Source organism: Temnothorax americanus, unplaced genomic scaffold (genome assembly GCF_048541705.1).
Source record: "Temnothorax americanus isolate GAGA-0224 unplaced genomic scaffold, ASM4854170v1 Scaffold61, whole genome shotgun sequence".
Lineage (NCBI taxonomy): Eukaryota > Metazoa > Arthropoda > Insecta > Hymenoptera > Formicidae > Temnothorax > Temnothorax americanus.
In genome coordinates, this window is record NW_027509762.1 from 289,695 (window position 1) to 306,393 (window position 16,699).

General features: G+C 34.5%; 2 protein-coding genes across 5 annotated transcripts in view; one reads left to right on the forward strand and one right to left on the reverse strand.

Moving 5' to 3' along the window:
* The window catches only part of LOC143905464 (uncharacterized), a 249,609-nt gene that overhangs the window by 148,284 nt on the left and 84,626 nt on the right, over nucleotides 1–16,699 (reverse strand). For 2 of the 4 annotated variants that reach the window (XM_077420896.1, XM_077420893.1), the window contains one exon: nucleotides 9,620–9,757. In XM_077420896.1, coding sequence (XP_077277022.1) covers nucleotides 9,620–9,710 — 91 coding nt within the window. In that variant the 5' untranslated portion in view covers nucleotides 9,711–9,757. Of the gene's footprint in view, nucleotides 1–9,619; nucleotides 9,758–14,405; nucleotides 14,487–14,757; nucleotides 14,876–16,699 lie in introns of all 4 variants that reach the window. The other 2 variants (XM_077420894.1, XM_077420895.1) reach the window with 2 other exon arrangements.
* Nucleotides 623–4,011, forward strand: LOC143905466 (uncharacterized). Its single transcript, XM_077420900.1, has 4 exons — nucleotides 623–1,013; nucleotides 1,162–1,378; nucleotides 1,807–1,983; nucleotides 2,276–4,011. The coding sequence occupies exons 1-4, from the start codon at nucleotides 863–865 to the stop codon at nucleotides 2,511–2,513; spliced, it is 783 nt and encodes a 260-aa protein (XP_077277026.1). The 5' UTR covers nucleotides 623–862; the 3' UTR covers nucleotides 2,514–4,011.

Genomic DNA, 16,699 nt, shown 5'->3' on the forward strand with positions numbered 1-16,699 from the left:
TCTCGGTTCTCTGGCCGGCGGAGCGGCGGGAATCGTAAAGGCCGTGAACGATAACAAAGCCGCGCGGCGTCAGCTGGAAGAAATGCAACGTCACAATCGCGCCGCGAAACGTACAAATATGGACGAGGGCTGTATCTCGACCTGCACAAACGCGGGCGAGTGCCGTCGAAAAAAAAACGTCAAAAAGACGTTAAATATGCCCGCGGGTATTACGACTAACGTACAATTGAATCGACTGGCAAGGCGTATGCGCGTACCGTCCTTCAGAGGTGCTTCATGCGTGATTTGTTACCGATCGGCGGTGTACGTCGAAACGAGAGCGGTATCGTGAATTTGGACGACGCAGCGGGTCCCGGTACTCATTGGGTAGCGTACGCGAAGAGAGAAGATCGAGTCGTATATTTCGACAGTTTCGGCAATCTTTGACTACCGAAAGAATTGGTGCGATATTTCGGGCCGAGCGTGACGAAGATCGAGTACAATTGCACGTCTTATCAGCGATACGATCAGAACATTTGTGGACAATTGTGCCTGCGATTTCTCCGGACAATCGACGCTAATTTAAAGTCTGACGGTGCGCCGTGGTGACTCAGTATTCGTTAACGGCATGGTGGAAGTATAGAAGGTGAGACATTCCGAAAGATGCGCAGTCGTCCGAAAGTGGTGGGGAGTAGTCAACTAATCAGATTTTACCCATTCTGCAAATCCACTATGATCATATAATTGATATATATGTATTTAATGCTCAGCTATGCTCAGCGATATATAGGCTGCGTTTCGTTATTGACTGCAAGTACTGAAAATCTATGGTATACGTTACGTTACATATAGTGTTATGTAGTTTATTATTATTTCGGACATCATGTCAAAATGTTTTGTAAACAATTGCAAAAATCGGACGTCTCATGTCTTCAATAAAAAAGTAGTATTTTATACATTTCCCCAAGATCCAGATTTGCGATCAAAATGGTTGAAAGCTTGTCAAAAAAATAAGGAATACAAAGATAAAAATGGTAATTAAAATATGTTATTATATCGCTATTATTATTATTAAATTGTATAATTATTATTATTAAATTATGTTATATAACCTCATAACCTAACGCTCATAACCTAAATTTCTTAATACAATAAATTAATTTTTATTAAAATTACTTTCAGAAAGAATATGCGAGGTACATTTTCAGTTAAACTGCTTCGAGGAACGAATGATCAAACCGCGTTCCGAAGGTATTGAACCACATGTACAACGTGGCCTCAAAAAAGAATCGATACCAACAGAATTTCTCAATTTACTAAATGATAGACACAAGCGATTGTATCCATTTGAGAAATCTTATGACAGTAATGGTGTAGAACCTTCACAGAAATTAGTTCGGTAAGAATGAAAAATTGATTTCGATTTACAATACAAAATATATTTTAATATGAGATTGAAAAATACAGTTCGATGTAGCATTGAAAAATAGAGCTCGAAACCTGAGTTCGACTTTGTTTTAGATTCGAATTTCAATTAGAGATGAAAACTTGAATTAGACATTAGATTTTTATATAAAAGTTAAATATAGATTTTAATTTAACATTTTTATAATTATATTTTAATGTATAATTCAAAGCTCAAGTTTTTTGTAGAATTACAAAATGATGTAAAGTTTGATGTAAAGTTCGAAGCTTGAATGCGATATACTTTTGAATCCAAGATTGACATTGAGTTGGAAACTTGAGTTTGAAAGTTGATTTTGATGTAAAATTCTATTGACATATATTTCACATACCATAACAGTGCATTTTTTGTAACGTTTACAGTTCCGGAATACCAACTTATGCAGAACTTGTTGGTTGTACAAAGAACAGTATTGAAAAAGACGCTATCCAGGAACCTACTCCATACACGATATCGAATATCATCACTGATCTCTGTGCTGTAAATGCAAGTACAACGGAAGAGCATGCACCAATGGAAATTATCGACTCTGGACAAGAGTATGTATCATTTCGATTATTATGCTGCTCTTTAATGATAGATATCGCAGAAATTTTTTTTAGTAAATCTGTTTTTAATTTTTTTTACTTAAAAACTACATTAACAGTAATTATTGTATATATTTCATAATATTATCTTCACATTTGTTTGAGATATAAACATTAAAACATTAACAATATTATAATATTTGTTGATACAAAACATCTCTTGTGTTTCAAATTTATTTTATATGACAATTGTAACAAATTTTTCTTATATATATTATTTCATTTATTGTACAATACTTTTTAGAACTTTACGAGAAGCTAACCAGGAAAGGAAGCCAGAGAACATTAAACTTTTTTTGGCGCTGGTGAAGGAACTGAGAGAGGAAAATACGCAGCTTGCAAGCAACAATATCCAGCTTCAGGCAAACTTGAAAAAAAATGCAACACGATTAAAGACCTGGAACAAAATATCCATAAGTCTGGAGAAAAGATCGCGGCTGACATACTTCATACTGTATTTACATTTACACCAGGGCAAGTGAAGAAAATTGTATCCGCGAAAAGTCGCATAAAATGGACAATCGAAGATATTACCTCATCTATTGCCCTTCGGTCTGTAAGTGCTAAGGCTTACAATTATTTGCGCAAAGTTCAGAAAATTCCTTTACCTTGTGTCACAACTCTCCGAAACTGGGTTGCTAATTTTAAGGTAAAGCCTGGAATTCTGCACGAAGCACTAAAAATAATGGAAATAAAAGGAAAGAATTTAACAACTGCACAAAAACTTGCAGTATTAACTTTTGATGAAATTTATATTTCTAACAAAGTTGATTTAGAACGTCGAGAACAACAAATTTATGGACCACACAAGACGTGTCAAATGGTAATGATTCGTGGTTTATTTTCGAAATGGAAACAGCCGATCTTTTATGAATATTTCAAACCCATGACCAAAGACGTTCTATTTGAAATAATTGAAGCACTCTATAAAATTGAGTATATAGTAGTGGCCACGACAAGTGACATGGGCCCTACAAATATGAGAGAGTTTATGGAAACAATTAAATATAGGAATTACTACAAATGCAACAACTTCAAGATATGAAAGTAGAAAAAAGCAATGTTTTTTTTTACATCCAGCAGACAATTCTTTAAAAATTTTTGTGTTTGCAGACGTACCCCATCTCATTAAATTATTAAGAAACAATTTATTTGATTCGGGTTTCAACTTCGATGGTCAAACTCTTGATGCATCTCTTTTGGAAGAGTTGCTACAGTTGAATTGTCAAGATTTAAAAATTGCATTTAATTTGAGCAGAGCTCATCTTGATGCAAAAAGATTCCAACGGCAACAAGTAAAATTAGCGGCCCAAGTCTTTTTACTTCGTAATGCAATGGCTTTAGAATACTGTGGTAAAAAAGGATTTATGTCAAAGGAAAATTGGAAGGAAATGTCAAATATGCTGATACTAATTAATGATTGGTTTGACATCCTTAATACTCAATCGAAATTCGGACAGCATAGTGGATTACGTGCTTACGGAGTGGACCTGGACAAGCAAAATCAAATTCTTGAGAATATGAACGAATTTATTTTAAAAATGAGAGTAGTCAATTAAACATGCCTTATGCCATTTCAAAAAGGCATATTATTGACTAATAACTCATTGAAACAACTTTTAGTGTATATTAAAGACAAATACTCAAATGAAAGTTTTCAACCACAGTACATAATAACCCGAAAACTGTGCTAGGATATTCTGGAAAACATTTTTCCTACCTACGAGCAATGGGAGGAGCAAATAGTCACCCATCGCCCGTAGAATTTAGAAACCGTTTGAAATGGTACATCCTTGGTAGACATTCCGAACACGCTATTTCTGTGAGAGAAAACACAGATATTGATAATGCCTCAGCCCCACTATCAAGAGACATGGAAGTGTCTCGGGCCAAGTACACGCGGAGCGAGACCGACCGTGACTCTTTTACGCGACGCGACGGGTTGCGAGTACCCGAGATGTTGAGATCTCGATAACGAGTGAACGGATCAAGTTTTAAGTAGGCTTGATTGATAGCTTGGGGTCCAATTAGGGGGGGGGTTTCTCTCATAATATTCCGCTACGTGCCCTACGAGCGGAGATATTGCGACGCAAAGTCCAAATGTGAAAATGTATTTTTAAGATACGAATACTTCTACGTCGACCGTTTCTCATCTCAATATTATTATGATTATCAGAGAAATGTCATTTTCACTTTTTCGACGCTGGCGGCGCAGGTATCGCCAGTTTCGATATCGCGCGCGTATTTCGAATTTAGGTCGATAGACTTATCGGTCAGGAAGAAGATTTCTATTTAGGTAAATTAGGTAATAATATATATTTTGAATCAACGGAAAAGAAGGTTCTCTACGCTTGGCAGAAAGTGCCGCTAGGGAATTTTTAAGTCGATTCTTATGAATCAAGCTTGATATAATATATATTGAATCAACGGAAAAAAAGGTTCTCTACGCTTGGCAGAAAATGCCGCTAGAGAATTTTTAAGTCGATTCTTATGAATCAAACTTGAGTTTGATGTCTAGGTATCCCAGGTTGCCGATGACGAGGTCCAGATAATGCGCTTTATAGTTTTCGGTGTCTAGGTGTAATAACACGTTGAATTCGATGTCTACGTGTCCCAGGTTGCCGATGACGAGGTCCTCATAGTGCGCTCCGTAGTTTTCGGTGTCTACGTGTATTAATACCTTGAATTCGATGTCCACGTGTTCCAGGTTGCCGATGACGGGATTCAGATAGTGCGCTTCATAGTTTTCGGTGTCCAGGTGTAATCGTACGTTGAATTCGATGTCTAGGTGTCCCAGGTTGCCGATGACGAGGTCCACATAGTGCGCTTCGTAGTTTTCGGTGTCCAGGTGTAATAATACGTTGAATGCGATGTCTAGGTGTCCCAGGTTGCCGATGATGATGTCTAGATAGTGAGTTCCGTAGTTTTCGGTGTCTACGTGTATTAATACCTTGAATTCGATGTTTAGGTATCCCAGGTGGCCGATGACGAGGTCTACATAGTGCGCTCCGTAGCTTTCGGTGTCCAGGTGTAATAATACGTTGAATTCGATGTCTACGTGTTCCAAGTTGCCGATGACGAGGTCCACATAGTGCGCTTCATAGTTTTTGGTGTCTAAGTGTATTAATAACTTTAAATCTGAATGGGTGCGTTCAGCCGATACTCCGCTAGTCTAGCAATCGTGAGCAGTCGCTCGTTTTCGCTCGTTTCCTCTCCTTTTAATCTATTAGGTCAAAAAAGAGAAAACGAGCGAAAACGAGCGACTGCTCACAATTGCTAGGCTAACGGAATATCGGCTAAACGCACCCAATGTAAGACACGTAGATATCGAATTCGAGGTATTAATACATGTAAACACCGAAAATTACGAAGCGCACTATGTGGACCTCGTCATCGGCAACTTGGAACATGTGGCCATCAAATTCAAAGTATTAAAACACCTGGACACCGAAAACTATAGAACGCACTATGTGGACCTCGTCATCAGCAACCTGGGACACCTAGACATTGAATTCAAGCTTGATTCATAAGAATCGACTTAAAATTTCCCTAGCGGCAGAATTAAAATTATGTCATGACATAATAAAAATCGCTGAATTAAAATTATGTCTAGACATAATAAAATTTGGATGGAAATTATGTCTAGACATAATGAAAATTGGATGAATTAAAATTATGTCTGACGTAAAAATAATTATCAAAAATATCGATACCTGAAAATATCGGTACATATACAGTTGCGAACAACATTCAGTAAGACACGCAAATAAAAATAAATAAAGAATTTTACAGTTAACGACTTATTAACATTAATCATGCTTTATTGCGATTATGTTTTATGTTGAAATTGAAAAATATATACAAGGTGTACAACTAAAAGGGTTACAGATTATTATTTAAAAAAAACTAAAAGCAAAATATTAAATTGTTGTTTTCTTTAGAAATAATAGTCCGTAACACTTTTAGCTTCATACATTGTATTATATACTGTTTATAAGATTATAAGATATATTGTTTATAAGATTAAGATGCGTAACACTACAAAAAGGCGTGACATCCGTACAAAATTACCTTTTTAAAAAAAAGGTAAAAAAGAGCGCCAAGTACACGCATAGTAGTGTATATGTTGTTACCTAAAAAAATAAAGAAAGTAGTAGTATTATACCTCGAAAAAACCTAAGTAACAAGTGGTAGATCTTTGTATCTCAAAAAATCTCGAAAAAATCTAAGCAGTAGTATCTTTATTTCCGAAAAATTATAACCCAAGTGATACACGTCACAAAATTATGTTACCTTTTCAAAAAGAAGAGTCGCGCTTTAAGTGATCTATTACAATTACAAAAAAAAAATAATATCTCTTTAAATTAGAGCGCCAATTACAGAGAGAACATGTATATTTGCCTCAAAAAATAATTGTTGCACTACTTTGAAAAATCTTTACATTGTGTCAATTAGAAAAAAATGTATGATAACAATTTTATAAAATTAAAAAATTTTATTTAAATTTAACAAGGGAATACAAGACATTTAAATACAAAGTTTACATGTGTATTTTTTAATGGTCACAAAGAATTACAGAGGTAACAGTAGAAAATACAAATATTTTATTAAAATATTTAATCCAACGAGGGAATACAATTTGTATTTAAATATAAAGTTTATATATGTATTTTTCAATAGAATAAAATATTTAATCACAAAGAATTACAGAGGTAACAGTACAAAATAAAAATATTTTATTAAAATACATAAATTTTTCTTGTAAAAAAACTTGGCGCTGTTATACCTCGAAATTTTAAATAATTAAATAAACTTATTCTATAGTTAATTATAAGCCGCATTATCCGCCGTCCGCGTCGTCACGCACACCCATATCATTCACTCCCACATCCACGCTGATAATCATTTAATATTACTCCCATCGCATTCTTCTCTGAATTATTTTTATTTATTGTTGTCCTTATTTATTTAAAATTTCGAGGTCTAACAACGCCAAGTTTTTTTACAAGAAAAATTTATGTATTTTAATAAAATATTTTTATTTTGTACTGTTACCTCTGTAATTCTTTGTGATTAAATCTTTTATTCTATTGAAAAATACATATATAAACTTTATATTTAAATACAAATTGTATTCCCTCGTTGGATTAAATATTTTAATAAAATATTTGTATTTTCTACTGTTACCTTTGTAATTCTTTGTGACCATTAAAAAATACACATGTAAACTTTGTATTTAAACATCTTGTATTTCCTTGTTAAATTTAAATAAAATTTTTTAATCTTATAAAATTGTTATCATACATTTTTTTTTAATTGACACAATGTAAAGATTTTTTAAAGTAGTGCAACAATTATTTTTTGAGGCAAATATACATGTTCTCTCTGTAATTGGCGCTCTAATTTAAAGAGATATTATTTCTTTTTTGTAATTGTAATAGATCACTTGAAGCGCGACTCTTCTTTTTGAAAAGGTAACATAATTTTGTGTCGTGTATTACTTGGGTTATAATTTTTCGGAAATAAAGATACTACTGCTTAGATTTTTTCGAGATTAGTTATTCCTAGGATTGACTAGTCAAAAACCGAAACGCAAAACTTATTTCGGGTTTTGACCAAGACGCTTGGTTGTTCCCCAGGATTGACTAGTCAATCCTAGGAATGCCTGCGTTTCGGGCTTTGACTATAACATAACTACTTATGAAAGGTAGAAGGTTGGCCGGAGACTTGGAAGGAGGGGGTAATCGTGTTTTCAGCGAAAAAGAGGGAAGGAGATAGGGTGGAATACTATAGAGAGGTCATTTTGTTATCTACCTTATACTAGGTTATCTATTTTATACAAGGTGTACATGGCGGGAGAAGTTTAGTTGCGCACAGTACAATTTTGCACGTTGCAATTGCACACATATAGTTGCGCACCGTTCGATTGGACACATATCAATTGCGCACAGTTTGTTTGAACACATTTTATTTGCGCACAGTTTAATTGGGCACCGCTGCTTTTGGACACAACATATATTATTAACTTATTTAAATAAATAAGTTGGACACTGTTTTTTTGCGCATAGTTCAATTGCGCACAGTTCTTTTGCGTACAATTATTTTGCGCACAGTTCAACTGCGCACAGTTCAACTGCGCACAGTTTCTTTGTGCACAATTCTTTTGCGAACAGTCCATTTGCACACAGTTCATTTGCGTACAATTCTTTTGTGCACAATTTATTTGCGCACAGTTCATTTGCACACAGTTTGTTTGCGCACAGTTTGATCAAACGTACATGCTAAGTTATAAAGGAGGTTCACCCTGTCCACCGGTGGTACCGGTGAAGGTGGGTGCGGGAGGGATGGTCAAAGGCCCCCCTTGCACCCCTCACGCGTGTGTGTGTGTGTATGTGTATATGATAATTTTTAAACGCGCTTGATTGAACTGTGTGCAAACGAACTGTGTGCAAATGACCTGTGCGCAAAAGAACTCTGCGCAAAAGAACTGTGCGCAAAAGAACTGTGCGCAATTGAACTGTGTGCAAAAGAATTGTGTTCAATGCAACTTACGTTTATTTATTTAAATAAGTTAATAATATGTGTTGTGTCCAAAAGCAACGGTGTCCAATTGAACTGTGCGCAAATGAAATGTGTCCAAATGAACTGTGCGCAATTGAAACGTGTCCAATCGAACGGTGCGCAACTTTATGTGTCCAATAGCACTGTGTCCAATTGCAACGTGCGCAATTGCACTGTGCGCTAGTAAAAAGTTCTCTTCACTCTTTACAACGGTATACCACATTTGACTAAAATTATTTGTTTTGTTGTTAAAAATCGGCACCGAAAAAATAGTGACGACTTTGCCCCGGTCTCCCCTACAACAATTTTTCGTGGAGATATTTTTATTTGAAATTATGTGAAATTTTGATATGAATTGAATGTTGCAATAATTTTGTTGACTAGTGTACATTATACTAGTGTAGATTATATTACATTTTCTATTATTTTGATAATTATTATCTAATCCTTAACCAGAATTATATTAAAATATAAAAATATAAGGAGTACAAATAAGTTTCCGCCGTTTTTTATCAAAAATTGGGCATTTATTGTGAAAGAACGGTGTGAAATTGCTTGTTGAGTCACTCCTAATGTAAGTGCAAGTTCTTTTTGCGTTTGGCACGAATCTTCCTCCAATAATGCTTCCAATTCCGTGTCTTCGTACACTTTCGGCCTTCCGCTACGTTCTTTGTCCTCGATGTCAAAATCACCGTTCTTAAACTTTTGAAACTACTCACGACAACTTCTCTCACTCTACAAGCAATCGATGCGCCTCAGCTGCAAATTTCTTCAAATTAAAGAAATAAATCAAAAGTTCCCGCAAATGACGCTTATTTGGCTCAAAGTTCGACATTTTCGCACGAAAAGAATTATGTGATGCCGATACAGTTTGATACCATGTCAAGTTTATGGTGTTGCCAGATGTCCAACCGTACGATATAACACTTTACATCTGACAATTTCAACCATAACCTCCTGGTGGGACCATCTATTGTAAAACGGCGGAGACTTATTTGTACACCTATTATTTTATAACATTAATTACCAGTTATAAAGTGTATTCCTCCTGCAAGACGTTTAAACATATAGCGTGGGTTCAGAAATGTGTAAATCGAAAAACAGAAGCCCATCATCATTATAAAAAGACCGATTAAAGCAAATGAGACCTCAGTTCTGGCATAATCTGAAAATAAAAAATGCATAAAATGAAATTTTGAGCACCTTTTTGTTAAACTATAGAATACACTACATAATCATACTTACAAGGGAACCTCGCGAACTGGAAAATTCTGATTTTAATGAAACTTTCCACACATGTAGGGGGAGTAAAAAAGATGAATTTAGACATTTTTTGTAGCGGCCCAAAAACGGTTTTAAGGGGTGAAACCACTGCTCATATGTAGAGCGGTTTTTTGCTTTTCTCGATATATCTCGAAAAATATTTGAGATATCAAAAAATGTTTCTTATAAAAGTTTTACAGTAAAATCCCTTCTATTCGACAACATTAATAATATTTTTCAAAAATAATTTTTTAAACAAAATTTTGATTAAAAATTAAAAAAAAATTTTTTTTTGAAATTTTATTAATGTGGTTGAATAAAGATGTTTTTACCATAAAACTTTTATTTGAAACATTTTTTGATATCTTGAATACTTTCCGAAATATATCGAGAAAAACAAAAAGCCGCTCTACATATAAAGGGTGATTTCACCCTTTAGAACCATTTTTCGGCAGCAACAAAAAATTTCTAAATTCATCTTTTTACCCCCTCTTACATGTGTAAAAAGTTTTATAATAACAACATTACAAATTTGTAATAAATATTCTTATACATTCTAGGGAACGCTGTCAACACGTATGGTCTTATGGGGAATATCATCAATAGGGTCCGGACGTTCGGGCACGAAGACCGGGCATAAGAACCGTTGCGCGCTCGCCCCACCATCAAGTCCGGTCGCCGAGCGTCGGAGCGAGCCTCGCAAGATCTACTATCGCGAGATCTAAAACTAAAATATTTTATAAAACACAAACACGCACGCACGCACACACAGATGAATAAATTTAGAAATTTTTAGTTAGCGCTAAAATTGTTACAATATTGTTTAAAGAATTATAAGTACATTCAGGATAAAAGTATCTTCATTTTACAATTTTATAATATTAAATAACGTAACAGATATTTTTTTAAATAAGAGATGCAAAAATAAATAAATTTTTGAAAAAATTATTCGTTGCGGTTAAATACACATAAATGTTGTTATTATAAAACTTTTTACACATGTAGGGGGGGGGTAAAAAGATGAATTTAGAAATTTTTGTTGCTGCCAAAAAATAGTTCTTAAGGGTGAAATCACCCTTTATATGTAGAGCGGCTTTTTGTTTTTCTCGATATATTTCGGAAAGTATTCAAGATATCAAAAAATGTTTCAAATAAAAGTTTTATGGTAAAAACATCTTTATTCAACCACATTAATAAAATTTCAAAAAAAAATTTTTTTTAATTTTTAATCAAAATTTTGTTTAAAAAATTATTTTTGAAAAATATTATTAATGTTGTCGAATAGAGGAAATTTTACTGTAAAACTTTTATAAGAAACATTTTTTGATATCTCAAATATTTTTCGAGATATATTGAGAAAAGCAAAAAACCGCTCTACATATGAGCAGTGGTTTCACCCCTTAAAACCGTTTTTGGGCCGCTACAAAAAATGTTTAAATTCATCATTTTACTCTCCCTACATGTGTGGAAAGTTTCATTAAAATCAGAATTTTCCAGTTCGCGAGGTTCCCTTGTTAGTGAGAAATGTATAGTTGACCCGACGTCGAATCAATCAGTACAAATTTACCTTCTTTAAAAAAGGTAAAAAAAGGTGCCAAGTACACGCAATGTATTTTGTAAATCCAAAAATTCAATCTAAGTGGTAATAGCTTTATATCTCCTTAACAAAATTATATCACAATATTGCGTTATCTAACTTAACCTAAGTGATATGTTATTAAAAAAAAATATATGAAACCTTTAATTAAATTGCGCCAATTACAAAAAAAAATTATATATGGGGCATTCCACGCCAATTCGCAAGGCGAAAAAAATAGATTTATGAGGAAGTTTAATTCAATAAGTACATTTGTTTAAGAACATATTATTTATAATTTTATTATTTTGTGCTCAGTACAATCAAATGTACTTATTGAATTAAACTTCCTCATAAATCTATTTTTTTCGCTTTTCCCACACTATTCATCGCAATTGTCGTGTGCTATGCCGAGATCTTCATCATGCTTTAGTAAAAAAGTATATCTAAATCGATTCAGAATTGTCAGAAACGCGTTTTTAACTACACTTTTGTGAGTCAAATATTACTATTGCCTCACAAAAAAATTTATAAAAAATTCCCAAAAATTCTGCGCAATTTCCAACTAGTCTTAAAATTCTTCTAATACTCCCTAGAATATTCCCTATAAATTTCAAAAAAATAAAAAATGGGGTTTTTGAGATATTCAAATTTTTGTGTGTTTTTTTACTTTAGTAGTTTAAAATAATTATTATAAAATTTTGAGATAATTTTTTTTTTTAACTATAATCTAAATAGCGTATTTTATGTTCAATAAATTTTTTTTTTTGGACGTTGTCTAATAGGCGAAAAAATTCATTGAAAATTTTGCAGTCCTCATTTTGCGCAGGCTCTATTTCGGAAACGCTACATTTATTATAGAAACAATTTAACAGGGGTCTAATGCTCGTAAAGACCTGTTAAAAAACGAGCGGCCATCAAAAATAAAAAGGTCAAAATTTGACCCCTTGCGAATTGGCGTGGAATGCCCCATATATTGCTTTAAAAAATAATTGTTGTGCAACTACTTTTAAAAAATAAAACCCAAGTAGTACATATCTTTGTACTCCCATTTAAAGGTTTTCCTATTTCAGCTCAAATAGTAGCTTTAATTCTCTTTAACAAAATTATAATATTACAAAGAATCGGTAATTGTTTAGATGGGGGGGACCACCTTGGATGACCTTGATATTTTAATATGTTGTCAAAGTCACCCTCCCTTCAGAAGGATTCAGCCCGCGCTCGTTATTCGTTAAAAAGTTATTAACAAAAAAAGTTTGGAAAATATAGCTGTTATTTTGAGTATTGGAAAGCATAAATAACTAATATATACGTGTGTGTGCCCTGCTTTAACAAAAATCACAATTTCTATAAAATCACAACGTCTAGATGCAAATAAGCAGTGACCTTGTTTTGAATAGCACGCGTTCCAAACATGTATATACAATATATATATATATATATATATATATATATATATATATATTGACTAATTCTTTTCCTTTTTACAATATTTTTAGCGTTCTTTAAAAGGATTCGACATTCGCACAAATATATTGTTCGAAGCTTCGAAGGTTCGAAGTTACTTTCGGCCTCGAATTCTTCGAAGCTTCGAAGCTTCGAATATCAAAATCCTTCGAAGCAAATTACCAACCCTAAATGACACACGGAGATACCTGGGGAGGCTTCGGAGTGTACATCTGCCCTCATGGAATTAACGTCGAACATGAATGCCGAAGGAATAAGGAGGGTTTCGTTGTAATCGCAAGTCTTTGGCAAACGTTGTTAAACCCGTGTTAAACGCAAAGTATATTTTAAATGTAGACAATGCGCTGAAGACGACTCCAAAAACGGTCAAAAAGTTCGCGACTAATATATAACTATACTTTGTATAATAAAAATTTTTTTCGACTGTACATCAAGTTCGGCTCTTATTGCCAAATCAAATTTTTAATATCAATGTATTGACACAAACTGCGAATCGTACTTGTGTGACTTGTAATGCTAATGCCGATGTTCACAGGATTATGCTTGAATGCAGAGTAAACGTTTTTGTTTTGCGGAATATTTTCATTCCTGAAGATGTCAGATCATATCAACATCATTTAGATGATTGAGGTTTCTTTTTTCAGGCATTGCTACTTGCGGTCCATTAACAGACTTTACGTTATCAAAGGATTGCAACTTCAAATGGTCCTTCGAGGACTCCTAAATGTGGCAAGTGATCAAAGAAGATTCGTTGATGAGAACAGTTTCACAGATAACAAGACAAGGTTAACGACCAATGACGAGCAATAAGGTTGACATGAATTCAAATATATTATATTAACAATATTAAGTTGGGACGTTTCGGCAACACCGTGCCTTCATCAGCCTAAAAAATTACAATAACTTAATCATAAATAATCACGCATATATAATCACGAGAGTCATACATTTCTCCATCCAAATAAGTACGGTAATAATGTTATGAAGTCATAATCGCTGTACAAACGATATTTTGTCGGAAGATGCTAAACCGAGGATAATCTTGAAATTGTTAATTAAATAAAATCGGAGTCAAACCGCATTTTCAAAAAACTTGCTTAAAAGTCCGGACGAATCTATGATTTATTCCACAGTCGACAATGGGAATGCATCGAGTCAAGCCAGCGAAGTCTGCACGTCAACATGACGAGTCAATAGTAAAAAGTTGAAAAATGCGTTTGAGCTGTAACAATGGAAATGAATATGGAAAACATGTTTCCGAACCGTAATAAACAACCGTGCAAAGTATGATTGTTGAATTTATACGTACTGATAACTGAGAGAAAACCACGGTTTAATTTCAAGTACCATACTGTTTCAAATCTCATGTGTGACTGAGCATTATATCGCTGCCTCGTATTCGACTAACAACAACGGATGTCAATCGGACAGTAAATAAGTCCCTATGGCTTGTGTGTGTTAGCATGTTCGCTTAAAATACTAAAATAGGAACCAAAAAGTAACTTACCAGGGTGAGGCCCTGGAGGACTGACGTGGAGAAGAGTTTCGTGTGAACAGCCGTTGCACACGAGTCAGTCGATCCTAAGCCCTAGAAGAAATCCTATGTCAATACAGGTCAACTCAATATCTTTGTTGGAATTAATGCCATTATTTTGTTCCTTTATATATATCATTTCTGAGATGAGTCGCTTATAATAATTTGGATTGGTACTTATTTGGATGGAGAAATGTATGACTCGTGATTATGCATGATTATTTATGATTAATTTATTGTAATTTGTTAGGCTGATGAAGGCACGGTGTTGCCGAAACGTCCCAATTCAATATTGTTAATATAATATATTTGAATTCATGTCAACCTTTTATTGCTCGTCATTGGTCGTTAACCTTGTCTTGTTTACACGAGCTTGCTCCTTATTGATTAGTTTCACAGATGCTGAGTTCGAATTCTTTTCTCCAGTGATAAAACGGCAGTTTCTGGAATTATTTAATTATTGTGATAGGGTGCCTTATCCAGACAGCTACAAATATGTTTTTAAGAAAAACTTATTAAATGTTCTTATATAAGATGCGACAAGGACTCTCTGATGATTTTCTTAAAGTTATCTTCGAGTACCCGAGTAGACAAGCAGCCGTTTCAATTCTTCGACAATCTTTGATGCAACGTTTTGTTCCTACGAACATCGGTTTGGATGCAATCACAAGAAAAGATTATGTCCAGAGACATGTAACCGATTTCGCAAATGAATTATACAATCCCGAACCACATATTCCTCGTGTAATCGCATACATTGACGGTACTTATAGCTACGTTCCTAAGAGTAGTAATTTTCGTACTCTCCGACAGTCATTTTGTCTTCATAAGCAACGACATTTACTCAAATCTATGCTGATAGTCGCACTCGATGGCTACATACTGGATATTCAAGGTCCATACTTTTCAGACAGTCGACACAATGACGCTGCGATCCTCCAGAATGAATTTCATAGGGATGTTGAAAGAATGACAGAATGGTTCCAAGAAGGAAATCTAATGATAGTAGATAGAGGATATCTCCCCCCAGGACAAAGTCAACTCCCTACAGATGAAGCTAATGATTCGCGGATAATCACTAAGCCAAGATGGATCGTGGAGGCCAGGAATGGCACCATCAAATTTATCTTTAAATTCTTCCAGCAGACGATACCGATTCCCCATCTTTTTAATTTGGGTGATTTTTACCGTATTGCTGGTGCGATAATCAATAAGTATCATCCTTCCGTTCAAATGAAAGGAGCTAATGAGCAATTGGCTCGTCAATTACTGGAGAAAGCAAGTGAAGTGAATGTTGTCCAAGCACTTGTAGAGGCTGAACATCTGAACACTCGTAACGCTCAGAGATGGGTACATTTATCAAATCCATTTGGCACTATCATATATACAGGACAAGCTACAAAGAAAGGAGTTGGAAGAACAAGTTTTTTAAAAATAGTTGCATAACAATGATTTTTCAAAGCAATATATATATATTCTCTTTGTAATTGGCGCAATTTAAAGATTTCACATCTTTTTTTGAAATTAGTCACTTGGGTTAAGTTAGGTAACACAAATTTGTGATATAATAATTTTGTTAAAAAAATTGAAGTTACTACCACTTAGGTTGGATTTTTTTATTTATACATATCACTTAGGTTGAGTTAGGTAACGTAACTTTGTGATATAATTTTGTTAAGAAGAAATAAAGCTACCATTTTTTTAAGTTGAATTTTTGAATTTATAAAATACATTGCGCGTGTACTTGGCGTCTTTTTTTACCTTTTTAAAAAAGGTATTTTTGGACGGCAAGTTCACATAACATAAAGATTTCGAGATAATTGCAATGACGACTCCGCTCCGGTAACGACTTCGCCCCGGTCTTCCCTACATATTGCTCGTAGGCGCAAACAAACAAATACGTGTTTTCTCCTTTTTAGAACACTTCTCGGAAAAAAAATTGTCAAAATTATTGGAGTAGATCAGGGTCAAAACATGAAAATTTTAGCGAAAATGCCCATATATGTAGGTACAGGGGAATATTCCTGTAATAAATATTAAATATTAGGATACGTTAATGTGAATCCCTGGACCCCCAATTTGCCGGCAGGATCGTAGACATCCTCTTTCCTGCCGGCGACGGAGGAGCCGTCCACTTCCCGGAGATCGAGGTCCCGGAGTGGAGCGACGAGCTGGGGATCACCGGAGAGGAGTTGGAGCGAACTCTCCGCAGGGTCAAGATGGGTAAAGCTCCTGGCCCTGACGGCATCCCCGGAAAGGCTTGGCCG